At 38.4% G+C, this 18630-nt stretch overlaps 1 protein-coding gene across 1 annotated transcript in view; it reads right to left on the bottom strand.

Annotated features, from left to right (window-relative positions):
• CDH18 (cadherin 18) overlaps window positions 1–18630 on the bottom strand; it is a 231269-nt gene that overhangs the window by 55843 nt on the left and 156796 nt on the right. The window contains exon 5 of the mRNA XM_058177902.1: window positions 6289–6476. Within this exon, the coding sequence (XP_058033885.1) occupies window positions 6289–6476 (188 nt within the window). The remainder of the gene's footprint in view (window positions 1–6288; window positions 6477–18630) is intronic.

Below are 18630 nucleotides of genomic sequence, written 5' to 3'. Positions count from 1 at the left end.
CAGAGACATAAGGTGTGGTGGACAGCAGAGCTATGGGTTGAGCATTTAGCTGGTAAATCTGGAAATCTGTTGCAGAAATATAGTAAAAATCTTCAAAGGAGTGTGGAAGATAAACAAAGTATGCAATTATATCTGCTTTTTCCTGGAAACGAGTTTGAGTGACTCTTAAAAAACAAAACAAAAAAAAACCATGTACAGTACTTGGTTACAGTCCCTAGTGTCCTTTAGCACATGGTTGCCTGTAATATCTTTGCTTGAGTTGACAATCCTGAGATTCAATAAAAAAAACCCACTATTTATAATTCTAATATATCCTAGTAACAGTGGTGGGTGTTCCCAGTTTGCCCCGGTTCAGGTGAACTGGTAGTGACGGCGGCGGGAGACTCCTCCCACCCACCCAGACATCATCCAAAATATTCTGTGCATGTGCAGAAGCACCATGTGCTTGCGAAGTGAATGCACATGCCCGTGCACTACTGATAGCGAACCAGTAGCACCGGGATTTGGAACCCACTATTGCCTAGTAACCTTTTGTGTATGTATCTGTGTGTTTTCTCCCATGAGATTAACCTTTTTCTGATCTCCAGTCTATATTTTCCTATTGGCAACAAAATAATTACATAATATGTAAATTGAATAATAGTTTAAATTATTGAATAATGTAAAACAATGTTCCTTTGAAGTAATTTTTGACAGATACAAAATTAATTAGAGTAGGGATGGGAATGGATTATTTTAAAGCTATATAATGCCAAAAAATCCCAGGTATGGATAAAAAGTCAAATTATTTATGAGATTCTTGCCTCTATTTCTTATCAATATTTAATAATAATATTTATGGCAGTTTGAAAGAACATCTATTTACATAATAATGTTAGTATGTAAAGGACCTAAGAGTAAGCCTGAATGTACATGTTCACATTCTCTTAACCACATGTCTACTTGATTTGGGTTCAAACAATCCAACCAAAATTATAGCAATAGCATTAACAATAGCATTTAGACTTATATACCACTTCACAGTGCTTTGCAGACCTCTCTAAGTGGTTTATATAGTCATCATATTGCCCCCAACAAAGCCCCCTCATTTTACCCACCTTGAAAGGATGGAAGGCTAAGTTAACCTTGAGCCTGGTGAGATATGAACTGCCAAATTGAAGGCAGCAGGCAGGCAGCAAAAGTAGCCTGCAGTACTGCATTTTAACCACCGCGCCACCACGGCTCTTATGCTTGTTTTCTCATTATGGGTCATCAGAGTCTTAATGTAATTCAGGACCAGTCACCCTGGAACTATGTCACCATGGTATTGGCACTGATTTTTAATATATTGCCAATTTGAATGGATCGTTGACTTTTCAAACAATTTTTTCTCAGTTATAAGACCCCACTCCTCCCCCCCCAAAAAAACCCAAACAAAACATGTTGTGTTTTGCTGTGCATATTATTTTGTCTGCCACCAAGGTCCATTTGGAGCTTCATTGAAAAGTTTGCTAGATCTCTCAGGCTACTTTACATGACTAGAGGTTCAGTGGGGAAATTCAGCAGTCAGTAAAGCTGATTGATTGAATGGCTCCTGCAATTAGCTGCTGAATAACATGAACATGGAAAGCTGAAGTATAAATGTCCCCTACAAGGTCGATACTATGCAGAACTCATCTTGGATAAGGAAATAACGGATTTAATCAAGGAGGAGGGAAAGGAGAATGCGGCTAATATATCTTCAGGGTGCTTTGCATATGAAACAGGAGTTGATGTGGTAATGCTCACTGAAAATTCACTTACATTTATTTATTTATTTTATCTTCTCAAGGACCTATCTGGACAATATGGTTGAAAAAAAGAAGGTAGAAGACCTTAAATGCTGAAATTATCAATGCTTTTTTCAGATCAAGCATGAAAATATGGATAATGTCAGTGCCCATTATTTATTACTTACTCCACTAGTCTAATGTTTTATGCAATTTCTTGAGGAGCTGAAAGGCTTATATTCACTGAAAGATTTTCTCACTGACATTTTCATTTGCAGCTTATCATTACTTCCATAAACACACACAGTGGAATATTAGCTTAATGTCCTCCTATGAAATAAACATGGGTAGATATACAGGACTGTATACTTAAAATATTCTTCACAGATAAAATGTGAAATAGCAGGGTCTTGCCAATTTATACATTCCTTAGGCATTAGAGTCAAGACTACCATAAAACTGAGGCCAAGTTAACCTGCTGAAAGCCAGAGATTAAATCAATCCTGGTTGGCAGAAAAGGAGGAGGAAGGGGAGAGATTAGTATTAGGGTTGTGCTTTAAAACTCTGATTAAAGAGTGGAGTAAGAGAAAGAAAAGCAGCAGAAAGTATGCACAGCTCATTCTATACCTACTTTAAATTTTTCTGTATGTCAACTGAATATTTAAGAGGATTGTATTTATGTGTAACAATGGATTGTCATCTTTAGGTATAGCAGGCACTAATGTAGCAATTTATATGAATTCTTTTTTCATGGGTTAATCAGCATCTTTTTTTGAAATTCTAGGAGAGATGATTATTTATGCCAGCAAGAATTTTCATGATTGTATGGGAGAGCAGGACATCTAGATTAGGGTCTAGGTGGTTCAGGCTGTAAGAAACCTGTTACTAAACACAGCTGCTTGCAATTACTGCAGACTCGAGTCCCACCAGGCCCAAGGTTGACTCAGCCTTCCATCCTTTATAAGGTAGGTAAAATGAGGACCCAGATTGTTGGGGGGGCAATAAGTTGACTTTGTATATAAATATACAAATAGAATGAGACTATTGCCTTACACAATGTAAGCCGCCCTGAGTCTTCGGAGAAGGGCGGGATATAAATGTAAATAAATAAAATAAATAAATAAATAAACTTGCTGTGGCCAATTTGCTGCAGCCAACTTGCCATGGCCAACTCACCATGGGACAACTTAGCACAGGACAATTCATGTGGAATATCTTAAAGTGATAAATGTTATCCGCCATGATTTCCTCTACTTTATTTCCATTTTTGTCAATGGATATAAGGTTGAGGAACAGTGGTGGATAATATTTATCGTGTTGAGTTATCCCATGTAACCACGTGTTGAATTGTCCCATGGCCAGTTCTCTTGCAGCAAGTGAGGCCATGGCGAGTTGCCTGTGTTGGGTTAGCTGCAAGTTGGCCATTGCCAGTTGGCCATAGTGAGATAGCCACAGCAAATCTACCACAGTGAGACAGTCCAGGCAAGAAGGCCACAGCGAGTTGTTCCATTCCATGTGGAATATGATACATTTTATAAGCAATTTCTATTTAACTAGTTAGATTTATATCCCATATTTTGTTCAGTTGATCAGGGTCACATAGCTCTTTCCCTCTATTCCTACTTTTGAACAACTCCTCTTGGGGAGAGAGGGGGGAGGGAGGGAGAGAGAGAGAGGGAGAGAATGACTTGGCCCAAACTAAATAATCCAATGCATTTTCATAATGTATACATGGCATATCAGGTATGGCCACCCGAATTCTTCCAAAAGTTGCCAATAATATGCAGTTTTTAATGATATGGAATATATTAAATATCCCCAAGCAATCATACTAGTTCCATACCATTATTTTTAAATAGTGCTTTATTTCGCGCCTTTGCGGCCTCTGACCCGGCGTAGGTCTCGTCCGGCCCCTTAGTTCTCCGAGGGGCTGAGGGAGATGAAACGCCGGAGAAGACGCCTGGAGAGCACCTGGAGGTCCAGTCGCTCCGAAGCTGATCGGACACTAGTTAGATCCTACTCTAGGACCTACCTAGTGGCAATGAGGGAAGCGAGGCGTTCCTATGCCTCCACCCTCATTGCGTCGGCAGATAACCGCCCGGCCGCCCTGTTTCGGGTGACCCGCTCTCTCCTACATCAGGAGGTGCGGGATGACCCTTTGCAGGGACGAGCCGAGGAGTTTAGTGGTTATCTATATGATAAAATCGCTCAGCTGAGGGACGGTCTGGACCGAATTTGGGATGATCCAAGCGAGGGAGAGGAGGCACGTCTTGTTGAGCCCATTTGGGATGAGTTTGACCCTGTGGCTCCCGAGGACGTCGACAGGTTGTTGGGGAGGCTGCACGGCACGACATGTTTACTGGACCCGTGTCCTTCCTGGCTGGTACTGGCCACTCAGGCGGTGACACGAGGCTGGCTCCAGAGGATTATCAACGCTTCTTTGTTGGAAGGGGTTTTCCCTGCCGCCTTGAAAGAGGCGGTGGTGAGACCCCTCCTTAAGAAGCCCTCCCTGGACCCAGCTATTTTAGGTAATTATCGTCCAGTCTCCAACCTTCGCTTTGTTGCGAAGGTTGTAGAGAGTGCCGTGGCACGACAGCTACCCCAATACCTGGATGAAGACGTCTATCTAGACCTGCTCCAGTCCGCTTCCGACCCGGATACAGCACGGAGACAGCTTTGGTCGCATTGGTAGATGATCTCTGGAGGGCTAGGGACAGGGTTATTCCTCTGCCCTGGTCCTATTAGACCTCTCAGCGGCGCTCGATACCATCGACCATGGTATCCTGCTGCACCGGTTGGGGGATTGGGAGTGGGAGGCACCGATATCGGTGGTTCTCCTCCTATCTCTCCGACCGGTCGCAGACGGTGTTGACAGGGGGCAGAGGTCGACCGCGAGGGGCCTCACTTGTGGGGTCCTCAGGGTCGATTCTCTCGCCTGCTGTTCAACATCTACATGAAGCCGCTGGGTGAGATCATCAGTGGTTTCGGGTGAGATACCAGCAGTACACTGATGATACCCAGCTGTACTTTTCCACCCGGGCCACCCCAATGAAGTTGTTGAAGTGCTGTCCCGTGTTTGGAAGCCGACGGGTCTGGATGGGGAGAAACAGGCTCAAGCTTAATCCTCCAAGACGGAGTGGCTGTGGATGCCGGCATCCCGATTCAGTCAGCTGCAGCCGCAGCTGGCTGTTGGAGGCGAATTATTGGCCCCAAAGGATAGGGTGCGCAACTTAGGTGTCCTCCTGGATGATCGGCTGTCGCTTGAAGATCATCTGACGGCCGCTCCAGGAGGGCCTTCCACCAGGTTCGCCTGGTTCGCAGTTGCGCCTTCCTTGATCGAGATGCCTTATGCACAGTCACTCATGCGCCTGCTACCTCTCGCTTGGATTACTGTAATGCTCTCTACATGGGGCTCTTGAAGTGCACTCGGAGGCTCCAGTTAGTCCAGAATGCAGCTGCGCGGGTGATAGAGGGAGCTACTCGTAGCTCCCATGTAACACCGCTCCTGCGCAGACTGCACTGGCTGCCTGTGGCCTTCCGAGTGCACTTTAAGGTGTTGGTTACAACCTTTAAAGCGCTCCATGGCTTAGGACCTGGGTACTTACGGGACCGCCTGCTGTTACCACATACCTCCCACCGACCCGTATGCTCCCATAGAGAGGGACTTCTCAGGGTGCCGTCCGCCAAACAATGTCGGCTGGCGGCCCCCAGGGGAAGGGCCTTCTCTGTGGGGGCTCCCACACTCTGGAACGAGCTTCCCCCAGGTCTACGTCAAATACCTGACCTTCGGACATTCCGTCGCGAACTAAAGACACATCTCTTTATTCGCGCGGGGCTGGCCTAAATTGGATTTTTAATGGGAAATTTTATTAATTTTTAAACGGGGTTTTTAGTTTATGGTAATTTAATTTCAGGCTAATTTTAAATAAGTTTTTTAAATGATATTTTAACTTGTATATTTGTATTGCTGGTTTTATCTTGCCTGTACACCGCCCTGAGTCCTTCGGGAGAAGGGCGGTATAAAAATCAAATAAAATAAATAAATAAATAAATAAATTTTTTTACTACAGCACAATTCATTTTTTTTTCTCAACTCCATCTTCATGGCAGAATATGACTCCTGGCTTGCCATTCAAAGAAGAATATGATCCTCAAAATTTTTTTGAGCGCCCTTGGTTTAAACAATGAATTGCCAAGTTACATAGAAAGGAGATGCTACTTTTTGAAGTATGAATAGGATAGGATTCTTTTATCTGGTCATGATTCACTTCCCACTAGTCCCTTTTCTATTTTCCCAATTGGTGCTGCCTCTCCACTGGAGATCAGTTAGAGGAAACGATTTAGAAAAGAGAGCAAGGTAAACTCCAGCATTGAACAGATTTTGAATTCAATTACGTTCCTTTTAAAATGGGATATTTCCAAACACCCATCAGGAACAATTCTAGATTTAAACAAATATCTTGTTAGGTCCTAATTTGCCAAGGATTCTAGGATCTTTAATATCTTTCACAAATAAATCTTTTGCAGTTGTTTTGCTTACCTTCTTCAAGGAAATAATTCCTTCCCGTGTTTCTTTGTCAGTTGATATGGAAAATATTCCAGAACCATCCCCATTTATGATACTGTATTTCATGTCTGCATTTGACCCTATGTCTGCATCAGTGGCCTTGATTTTGCCTACAGCAGAACCAACCTGTGCTGATTCAGGAACATACAGCTGATAATGTTCTGAAAAATATAAAAATATAATGAGGCAGTGATACAGTTTAAGAAGGATTTCAAAATCAGCACAGAAGGGACAAATTCAATGAGATACATGAAACATAAATTGTATCCCCAATTTATAGTATCTGTTCTAGACTGATTATAAAGATTGTAGGATACTTCTCCTTGGAAGATATAAAGCAACAAAATAAAGAATTCTAACAAAACAGACAATTTATGCATATGTATGACTACCATCATCATGCCTTCCACCTTTTATTTTTAACTGGGGATGAAGCAGTGTGTTTGGAAATGGGGCAACAGACTTTTCTAAGCCCTACCCAAAATATATATCCAGGCAATGAGAGTTACCCACATGTCTTTTACACCATCCAAATTAACAAAACACAATTGGTGTGTTCAGCATGCTATGCCAAAATAAGGAAATCACATCATGATTAAACGTGACGGTCTTGTTCAGAAAAGATGCCAGGACAATGGCTAGCTTCCCACACAAAACCTGTTAAATAATCCAGTAAGTTACCAAAATTTATTTGTTTATACAAGTGGTAGAGTCCAAGGACTAGCAGAATTCGATTATCCACTTACTCTCATTTATCCCAAACTACAGGACTGGTTATTAAAAATTGCTACTGAAGAAAATTAAAAAAAACAACAATAGAAAATGTTGCTTGTTCTGACAATGTTCTCCGTTATCTATTTCAGTGGTGGGTTTCAAATTTTTTTTACTACCGGTTCTGTGGCTGTGGCTTGTTGGGTGTGGCATGGCTTGGTAGGCGTGGCAGGGGAAGATACTGTAAAATCTCCATTCCCACCTCACCCCATGGGAAGGATACTATAAAATCTCCATTTCCACCCCAATCCAGGGGAAGGTTACTGCAAAAATCCCCATTTTCTCCCTATCAGCTGGGACTCGGGAGGCAGAGAATAGATGGTGGCAGGGCCAGTCAGAATTTTTACTACCAGTTCTCTGAACTATTCAAAATTTCCACTACCAGTTCTCCAGAACTGGTCAGAACCTGCTGAAACCCACCTCTGATCTATTTGTATATCAGTTATCAATAAACCTTCCTGAAATAAAATTTGTGCTGGGTACCAAAGCACAATGATCAAAAGGAAGTTAACTCTCAGAGAAAATAATCTCAGGAGATTTCTTTTGTAAGAAGTAAGTCATTTCAAGAAGAAAAATTGTAGTGCCTCTAAAATCCCAAATTATTCTGCCCAAAAATTGAAAGAGCATGCAAATCTCGCTAGAGCTATGACACCAGGCAGTTAAAGCTCTTTTGGACACACTGTAGCCCTAGCTTAATATTCTACTTTGAATGGGAATCCCACAAACATGAAATAAAAGCAACAGCCTACCGCTGTTATTCATCACTGTAGAAGTTGAAATTCTGAAGTAGTTTTTAAAGCCATCAAAGCCAGTGGCCATAACAGTTTTTCTTTTGACCAATTCCATAACTTTGTTGAGTGTGAAGAAGCACCAGTTTTCTTTGGGACTCTTTTGTGTTATATTCTTAAAAGTCATGCTGTGTAATGCGACTCAGTAGTTTAAGTGTAATAAAATTTTAAATGAACATAAAGGATCTGAGATCCTTTCTTTTGTTTCCCTGAATTGTTTGACTTTGGAACTGTAACAGCATCTATGTCTTTGAAGCCATAGAAGGGAAAAAAATACAATACTTTTGAGCTCACATCGTTCTTGCCTCCCAAATAGCCAAGGAAACAAGGTCTGTAAATTTCACTGGGTTAAAAGCTAAGCAATTTAAAAACCCTAAAATGAGCTCTCCTCCCCCCACATTGATGTGTCTTGCAATTGAAAGAAACTTTACCATTCAAAACTTTACACCGCTGAATCAGATTATTTCTTAAGAGAACATTTGTGTACCCACCAGTTGACCTTAAGATGAAAAGAAACAAAAATGTACTTGCGCTCCGGGGCTCAGAAAGCTGCAATTATAACTGCAGTGGGTATTGCAATACAGCTGAAATTACCATTTGGCTATCTTGAGACATGTAGGCTGGAAGAATTATAAGTGTGTGCGTGTGTGCGCGCAATGGGCAATGGAAAGGTAAAACCAAACTATTATTTTAAAATTCAACAAGAATTTTAAAGAATCACTATGGTAAATCAAGAAGTAGGAGAAAAGGTTGTGAATCCATTTGTAATTAGCAAAATGTCCTCAGTATCCAGTTACTACTTCAGTATATGTGTACTATTACTACATATCATTTATGATAAATACAGCAAAGTATTTCTTTTTGTGGAAAACAGTAGATGCCTTTCATGAACTAGCTCTTCATTCTGGAGTGCTACAAATCCATGCACATGCGATTTGAAAGTAACTCTTTTTTCAGCAATTTGTGAGTAACCATAAGCTGAATTTGTCTGAGGCAATATTTAATATGTCCCTCCATCTTTTAAGTTTGTTAGTACTTAATGATGATCAGTTTTTAATTGATAAACAATACAGAAAAGCTTGAAATAAATCCCCCCACCTCTCTCTCTCTCTCTCTCTCTCTCTCATTCTAAAAATAGTAGATGAAAGTTTGGACTTTGTTTGAATTAAAAGGAGGCTGCATTTCCTGTAAAACCTGAGCACTTAAACAACTTCAACAAGGACACACCCATCTCTTCTAAGAACCAGACTTATTTTCTGTCAAGAGAAGATTGGACAATTTATTCAATTATAGACAACAGAGGGAATGATCAATGAAAGAAAACAGATTCCCAACAACGTTTTTACAACAATGGCAATTCCTTTCTTCTGGAAGTGCATCTTGCTTTGGACATTTTTTTTGCAGTTTGCATTTAATTTTCTTAAAGGAACATAATGTGGTGTTTAAATGTTTGAGTAGGACTGAAGAAGACTCAAATTGAAAATCTGCTCACCGTCTTTCTGATTTATACCTAAGAATGGTACTAACATCCCTGATAACATCTTTCTTCACTTCCCCACTATGTTGTCACCCTTGGACTGGATTGAGTAGTTCTTACATGCATCAGTTACAAAGAAGTGGACAGTATCTGGCAACAGCTATGATGTGTATAAAAACTATTATGCTTGATAATACAAAATCAGATCACCAATACCAAGTGAGATCAGATAAGTACTTTTTGCATTTTAGGATGATGAAGTCAAATCTTGCCTTCTCTAATTCCTATTAAGCCCAGCTTACCAACATTTTACTGTTGTCTCCCTAAGCAGCTGGATATAGAAAAGTGTGAATCATAAAGAAAACTACTTGCCAGAGCTTGAAATAGCACAATACTGAGAAGAGTGCAACTTTGAAATAATGAGAAGCCCTCCCTCATTATTTTCCACACAAAGCACAGAGGCAACAGGATGTAAACATTTGTTGCTATATTAAAAAGGGAGCAAGAGAAGAGAAATTCTAAAAAAAAAAAATGGTTCATTGTGACTCATCTTGTTTTATGATGTTATTATTTTTTAATGATGTGACCAATATGGGAGGTGATTGAAAATGAACATAAAACTCTTGAGGAAGAGAAACAACACAGTTATTTTATTTTAATTTGCAGGGTTTCTGTGAGCACATTGCAATCTTTGAACATAATGGACAATTTCATTGAAAAACTCTCCTTTTCATGACAGGATCTTATTTTCTTTAATAGGTGAATACAATTTCTGTTCATTTTATGCAAACATGATCATATTTCTTTAGGTCATTCATCTCACAGAAGTTCAACCAAGGTTCTTGCCCATTTGATATCATGAAGACAGGTGGGTATAATGATTAAAGTGCTAGACTAGAAACTTGAAGACTGTTTGGATACAAAAGCTTACTGGGTGACTTTGAGTCAGTTACTTTCTCATCATCCAGTCCATCTTCCAAAATTGTTGATTTGTGGGGAAAATAGCAGGTGGGAACATTATGTACTGTATATTGGCTTGTAAAAACAAAGACAGGATAGAAAAATAATGAATGAATGAATGAATGAATGAATGAATGTTTGATTGATTGATTGATTGATTGATTGATTGAATGAATGAATGAATGAATGATTGATTGAATAAATGAATATCATGACATTGCTATGAAATTGATAGCCACATTAATATTAAATAAATGAGACTCTAATTCAGTATTGAAATGGACCAGAAATTCTATTCATACCTATAATTTCCATGAATTGTGTATTTGGGTCTTTTCCCATGTAAGGTTGAGAGTATCTTGGTGAAGTGTCGACGAGGTCTCACTCATCATCTTCAGGCTGGTGCTTATAGCTTTCTGCTTGTGTGAGCAAAGCATCCTGAACTCTAGTCTTGTGACATCCTGAGTCTTGTGCTGTAACATCCTGGGTGGTTGGTTGTGTTGTAACATCCTGAGCTTTAGTATTGTAACCTCTTGAGTTCTGTGAATAATGTCCTGAGCAGATGGCTGTGATGCAGCCTCCCGGGTTTTGGTTTGGCTCTGAGTTTGAGGTCTTGTCATGTGTTCATGGCATGTGTCAGCCCACTTAGTGTGGGGATTGGAGGGGGGCACAGCAGCTGGTGGTGCCAATGTGGTCTGGCTTTTGGATGGTGGTTGCACTTCGTCTGTGTACCAGCTGCTGCACCCCCCTCCGATCCCCACATTAAGTGGGCTGATGCACAGCATGGACCTATGACAAGACCTCAAACTCGGAGCCAAACCAAAACCCAGGAGGCTGCATCACAGCCAACTGCTGCTCAGGATGTTACCACACAGCCCATTACTCAGGTCATTACAACACAGAAGACTAATGGGCACACACCCACACAGGATGCTATGAAACAGCCGACTAATCTGCAAATATCAACTCCACCAACCAATCAAGATGTAACAACACAGCCAACCAACCTGCTTATAGCAACAAAGCCAACACTCCCCACCTCCCGACCAGTATTTATAAAGAGACGGCAGCTCCGACCACACTTTGCTTGCACAAGCACAAAACCATAAGCACCAGCCTGAAGATGACGAGTGAGACCTCGTCAAAACGTCGCCAAGATACTCTCAACCTTACATGGGAAAAGACCCAAATACACCAAGTCCTACCTACACACACACACACACACACACACACACACACACACACACACACACATCTATATCTATATCTATATCTATATCTATATCTATATCTATGTAGGTATATGTGTGTGTGTGTGTGTGTGTGTGTGTGTGTTGTATGTATGTATCTGTCCATGTAACACGTCTGCATTCAACCATATTTCCTGTTGCCTGGTCATGGATCCAGGCTTCCATGAAGAACACTTTGTATCAGCTATCTTTGCTGCTAAAGCAAGTAGAGACAGTTTGTTACTCGAAGCAAAGTCTTCTTGCCAGAGTCCCTGATGATGTTGAGTTGGGACAGAAGTGGTAATTAGAGAGGACTGAGGTGACAAGAAAGAAGACACTAGATAAAGTAGAAGTAGTGGTGGGCAAATTTAATTGTTGATAATGCATGGATTCAATAAAAAACAATGCTGGCTATTGAACCTGACTTGTATTGGTCAGTGTTTGTTCTGCTAAAGGTTTGCATGCTCTGTCTTCTAGCTACAGAAAGTGGAGTTAATCTATTATTTTCTTGCCCCCCTTTGTTAGTAACTAACTATTGCTGGATATGAGTTTTGTCTGAATTTTAGGCAATAAAATTCACTCATCCAAATCAGTGAATTCAATGGATGAATTAGTATGGATGAGGTTCATACCTGCCCTTCAAAATGGACATAGTATTCACTGTTATCAGCTTTTCGTATGTATGAGTGTGCCTTTGAATTTGAAAAATCTAATTTGCCTTTTAACAGTTTGGACATAGCATCTGGTTTGGACATAGCTTCCTTCTCATTAATCTCTTAAACTGGTGTTTTTCTGCAGTGACATTTTGGAGGGCACATGACTATTAGGGGGGGAAAAAACCATCACACTTTAATCTATAAGGAAGTGATACATTGTGCTCTCAAATATTCTATACTGATGTAAGACATGGTAGATTTCTACCAAAGAAATTATCATTTACATTGTGTACATCAATCCAGAAAGTATATAATCCTTTACAAACAGCAGTAATGGATACAATTATGAAAAGCCACTCCCATGAAGAACAGAAATTATTTTTGAAAAGGCCAGCTTTTCCATATACACTAGTGTCTTATAAACAGTATTATTTGATGATGGTAAAGACAGCATTGATGGTTGTAGTCCCAAAAAATCTGATACCTGTACCTCAAGTTCAAGGTACATGGTATTTATTCTAAGCCATGGTACATGACTCAGAAAAAGCTGTTGTTGTAAATGTGGTAGGAGTCTGGAGAATTTTTCTTCCTCTACCATCTGAGTAAATATCTTTATCCACAGAGGCACTTAATGCATGTCTATTTAGTTTTTCACTCCATCTACAAAAATAAATAAATAAATAAATCTAGATTCCAGCTGAGAAAATTTTGTGTCATGAAAAAATCTTTTAAACTAGTCATCTATGCACTTCAACTCTTTACCTTAACTATTTGTGTTTTTCAATAAAAGATATGAAACACTGGCTTTCTTTTGTATGCTCTTTTTCTTTTTTTAATGAAAGAACACTCAAGTACATTGGAGGCTTGCTGCATTCAAATCTATTTATAAGAAAGGAAAATTAATGTACACGATACACTTAAATGAAGCACTGTCAATCATTCACCATTCTCTGAAGAGATCATTATTGAAAAGTGTTTGAAAACTTCTGGCACCCTTACACTTAGCAAGGCCATATAATATATATATAGTTTGAACAGAATGAACCCTAAAAATTGAGATTTTGTTTTTTTAAAAAAATACTTCGTAGAATCATAGGGCTAAAAGAGACACCTTGGAGATCTTCTAGTCCAACTCCATGACTAAGGCAGGAGTCCTCATCTCAGACAAATGGTTATCCAAACTTTTTTTTTTTAAAAAAACACCTCCAGTGAAGGAGCTCCACAGCTCTGAATGGCAAACTGTTCTGTTAAGAAATTCCTCCTTATTTTCAGGTTGGATAGCTCTCTAATGAGCTTTCATCCCTTGTTTCTTGTCCTCCGCTCAAGGTGCTATGAAGAATAAATCCATGCACTCTTCCCTATAGCCATCCTTTAAGTATTCCAAGACTGCTATCATGTCTCTCTTCATCTTCTCTTTGTTTTGCAATCTTAAATCACCTTGTAAGACAGAAACTTCCTTTGATCCAGGAGGTCTTTCTTTTTGAATAGACATGTTTTGGATTGTGTGTTCAGTAATGATGTTAAAAATCGCACCATTATCCAATCAATGAAGATTTACAACTGCAAGTAAAATAGTCTCATTGCCAGTCTCTGCTTCTACAATTCTATCTAAGGTCTGTGTTGTTTTATGTGATCCTCCTTTTCCCATGCTCTAGTTAGGAACCTGCAGCAAATATATTATAGGATGATTCTGAATCTAGTTTGGTACAATGAATACTGAATATCAGCAGCTGTCAAGAGTAATACTTCCAGTCCTAGCTGGAGATGCCATACAAAGCATCTGCTCTACCACTAAATTGCAGCTATTCCTCTAATAAAAATTACCCCATATATGGTGATTTTCTGCTGTCTGATGCCAATAATTCTGCACACTGATACAATGACCTCATCGCTCTAATACACCAGGACTTAAAACTAGGGTGTCCCTAGTGCTGTCTGAGCTACTGATGATGCTACCTAGTTTGGTAATGAAATTAGTAAGAAAATCACCAAGCTCAGAGAGCATCAAAGACCCCACTGTTCAACCATGAGCTACAAATATTCTCTTCTATTGATACTTAAAACTATAAAACCCAGGAAACTGAAGACCAACTACCCTTGGATGTGTTCTCCAAAAGAAAAGAAGCTGATTTTAGAATTCATAAAGAAGTACAGTTAACTATGAAGGTTTATAATATGCAAATAAGTCATAACTTGTATCAATAAGTCTTTTGTGTAATTTCTTGGGGTGACCAGCAAAATGGTTTTTCGTTGTTGTTTCATGTAAGCATATACAGGCATAGGTTAAAATTAAAGTCTTTTGATATTCAAACATGATTTTAATATTGAAATAGCTTATTGAAACTCTCTTCTATATAATGCATTTTGTGTCGTTCTGCATTAATAGTTAAATCCTATGTCAAATACATAGAGACACATGATAGAAAATATAAATATATATCAAAAGATGGAGGTAGTTACCTATAAAGAACTTCTTTGTATGGAAAAGGGGGAATTACAATTAAAATCTAGAGAAAAGATAGCGGAAGAAGGGAAAAATTATACATGGTTCCAATATGGACAATTACAAGCTAGATGGAAATTAGATCAAAAAATAGGTGTTAGGCAAATTGAGGATAATTTGCTAAAACAAATGAGAGATCAAGGCCAATAGCATATTAAGAGGTTGTATAATGTATTAGTAGAAATAGACTCAGAGACTGAATTGGTTAAGGATTGTATGATTAAGTGGGCACAAAATTTTCAGCAACCAATAATGTTGGAAACTTGGGAAAGAATTTGGGTGAGGAATGTTAAATTTACACAAGCGCAAAATATGAGAGAAACTTTTCATAAGATGTTTTATACATGGCATTTAGACCCCATAAATTGTCATGTATGTATCCTAATGTACAGGCTAAATGTTGGAGATGCGATTGTGAAGATGCCACTTATTACCATATATGGTGGACTTGTAAAAAAGTTAAAGCATTTTGGATTAAAGTATGGTGGATCATGCAGAATATTTTGAAAAAGAAGATTAAGTTTACCCCGCAGTTCTTTTTACTAGGAATAATTATGGATTGTACAGCTATAGAGACTAAATTGATTTTGAACTTAATAACAGCCGCAAGACTTTTGATTGCTCAATATTGGAAGAAAGAAGAATTACCTACAATTGAAGAATGGACACTTAAAGTATCAAATCTGGCAGAAATGGCAAAAATCTCTGCTTATTGAAAGACTATACACAAGAAAAATATATTTTAGAATGGAAAATGTGGATTGATTATATTCAGAATAAGTATCAGATAAAAAAATATCGAATAGCATATGAGTAAATTTAGGAAATATTTTGTATTAGATATATTTCTGAAGGAGAGGGGAATTGAGAGTGTGATTAAGTGTGGAGAGACTAGAGATTATAATTTAGGAATTATTTTAGATTATGATTGTTAGTTTTGATACCCTGCATTTTGTTCTGGGAAGTCGGGGTGGGGGGTAAGGGGGAGGGGAATTGGGGGGTTGAGGCTAGAGATGGAGTGATGGTTAATGTACAGGGATTATTGAAGATGTATAAATATAATTAATGTAGGGTCGGGTCTGCCCAGTTACCATTTTAGAACGGTGGGGAGGGAGAAAAGAGAGAGTAGGAGGTAGGAAAGAGGAGAAGAGGAAGGAAGAGGGGTAGAAGAGGGAGAAGGAAGGTGTAGGGTGGAGGGAGGAGAGGATGTAGATAAGAGAAGGAGAGGAAGGTTTGGATAGAAAAAGAAGGTAGAAGAGGGGAGTGTTAAAAAGTGGGGTGGTGACTGGGCAGGCCCGACTAAATGTATATAACTGTACATTGAATGAATTGTTTGACATGATTGTAAAATAAAACTTTTTACTAAAAAAAAAATAAGTCTTTTGTGTAATTTCTTGGGGTGACCAGCAAAATGGTTTTTTGTTGTTGTTTCATGTAAGCATATACAGGCATAGGTTAAAATTAAAGTCTTTTGATATTCAAACATGATTTTAATATTGAAATAGCTTATTGAAACTCTCTTCTATATAATGCATTTTGTGTCGTTCTGCATTAATAGTTAAATCCTATGTCAAATACATAGAGACACATGATAGAAAATATAAATATATATCAAAAGATGGAGGTAGTTACCTATAAAGAACTTCTTTGTATGGAAAAGGGGGAATTACAATTAAAATCTAGAGAAAAGATAGCGGAAGAAGGGAAAAATTATACATGGTTCCAATATGGACAATTACAAGCTAGATGGAAATTAGATCAAAAAATAGGTGTTAGGCAAATTGAGGATAATTTGTTAAAACAAATGAGAGATCAAGGCCAACAGCATATTAAGAGGTTGTATAATGTATTAGTAGAAATAGACTCAGAGACTGAATTGGTTAAGGATTGTATGATTAAGTGGGCACAAAATTTTCAGCAACCAATAATGTTGGAAACTTGGGAAAGAATTTGGGTGAGGAATGTTAAATTTACACAAGCGCAAAATATGAGAGAAAATTTTTATAAGATGTTTTATAGATGGCATTTAGACCCCAAAAATTGTCATGTATGTATCCTAATGTACAGGCTAAATGTTGGAGATGCGATTGTGAAGATGCCACTTATTACCATATATGGTGGACTTGTAAAAAAGTTAAAGCATTTTGGATTAAAGTATGGTGGATCATGCAGAATATTTTGAAAAAGAAGATTAAGTTTACCCCGCAGTTCTTTTTACTAGGAATAATTATGGATTGTACAGCTATAGAGACTAAATTGATTTTGAACTTAATAACAGCCGCAAGACTTTTGATTGCTCAATATTGGAAGAAAAAAGAATTACCTACAATTGAAGAATGGACACTTAAAGTATCAAATCTGGCAGAAATGGCAAAAATCTCTGCTTACTTGAAAGACTATACACAAGAAAAATATATTTTAGAATGGAAAATGTGGATTGATTATATTCAAAATAAGTATCAGATAAAAAAATATCGAATAGCATATGAGTAAATTTAGGAAATATTTTGTATTAGATATATTTCTGAAGGAGAGGGGAATTGAGAGTGTGATTAAGTGTGGAGAGACTAGAGATTATAATTTAGGAATTATTTTAGATTATGATTGTTAGTTTTGATACCCTGCATTTTGTTCTGGGAAGTCGGGGGGGGGGTAAGGGGGAGGGGAATTGGGGGGTTGAGGCTAGAGATGGAGTGATGGTGAATGTACAGGGATTATTGAAGATGTATAAATATAATTAATGTAGGGTCGGGTCTGCCCAGTTACCATTTTAGAACGGTGGGGAGGGAGAAAAGAGAGAGTAGGAGGTAGGAAAGAGGAGAAGGGGAAGGAAGAGGGGTAGAAGAGGGAGAAGGAAGGTGTAGGCTGGAGGGAGGAGAGGATGTAGATAAGAGAAGGAGAGGAAGGTTTGGATAGTAAAAGAAGGTAGAAGAGGGGAGTGTTAAAAAGGGGGGTGGTGACTGGGCAGGCCTGACTAAATGTATATAACTGTACATTGAATGAATTGTTTGACATGATTGTAAAAATAAAACTTTTTTACTAAAAAAAAAAATAAGTCTTTTGTGTAATTTCTTGGGGTGACCAGCAAAATGGTTTTTTGTTGTTGTTTCATGTAAGCATATACAGGCATAGGTTAAAATTAAAGTCTTTTGATATTCAAACATGATTTTAATATTGAAATAGCTTATTGAAACTCTCTTCTATATAATGCATTTTGTGTCGTTCTGCATTAATAGTTAAATCCTATGTCAAATACATAGAGAAAAAAGTGTTTATTTTTTTCATCTCACCGATTAAAAGAAAACCAACATGCATTAATTATACCATTTTCTGCCTATTCAATATTAAACTAAGGATCTGGTGGCAAACATTGATATGGGAATCTAAGCAATATTATGCATGGGAATCTTTCCCCATGCATAATATGATGGAAAAAAAATATAGAGATGCTTAACTCTTTCCTTGTCATTTCTAAATTGAAGGATTATCACCTCAATTACAGTCTTTGCTGAACAAAATGGGAAAAAACAGAGAATGGAAGATAGAGTGAGTGAGTGAGTGAAAACAGGGAAAAACATCTTGCTGATTACCATTTGCTTCTTATTAATACAAATTGAATAAATAAATAATAAAGTGCTTCTAATCAAATTCTGATCCAGACATTTTGGTTCAGAATTCATGTTTTCCATCATACATTTATTACTTTATAACAGGTAGTTCTTGCTTAACAGTGGGAATTGGGACCAAAATTTCCATTGCTAAGTCATGTGGTTGTAAAACCTGATGTACATGACGGCATCGTGTAGCAACTACAAACCTGCAACTCCCCATTGCTGTCATTAAGTGAGGATTACAAGTTGTTAAATAAGGACCTCATATAACCATGATTTGTGATTTAATTCCCAAGAAGCAAAGTCAATGGGAAAGCAGG

This window comes from Ahaetulla prasina, chromosome 3 (assembly GCF_028640845.1).
Source record: "Ahaetulla prasina isolate Xishuangbanna chromosome 3, ASM2864084v1, whole genome shotgun sequence".
Taxonomy (NCBI): domain Eukaryota; kingdom Metazoa; phylum Chordata; class Lepidosauria; order Squamata; family Colubridae; genus Ahaetulla; species Ahaetulla prasina.
This window is presented reverse-complemented; position numbering and strand designations above follow the sequence as displayed.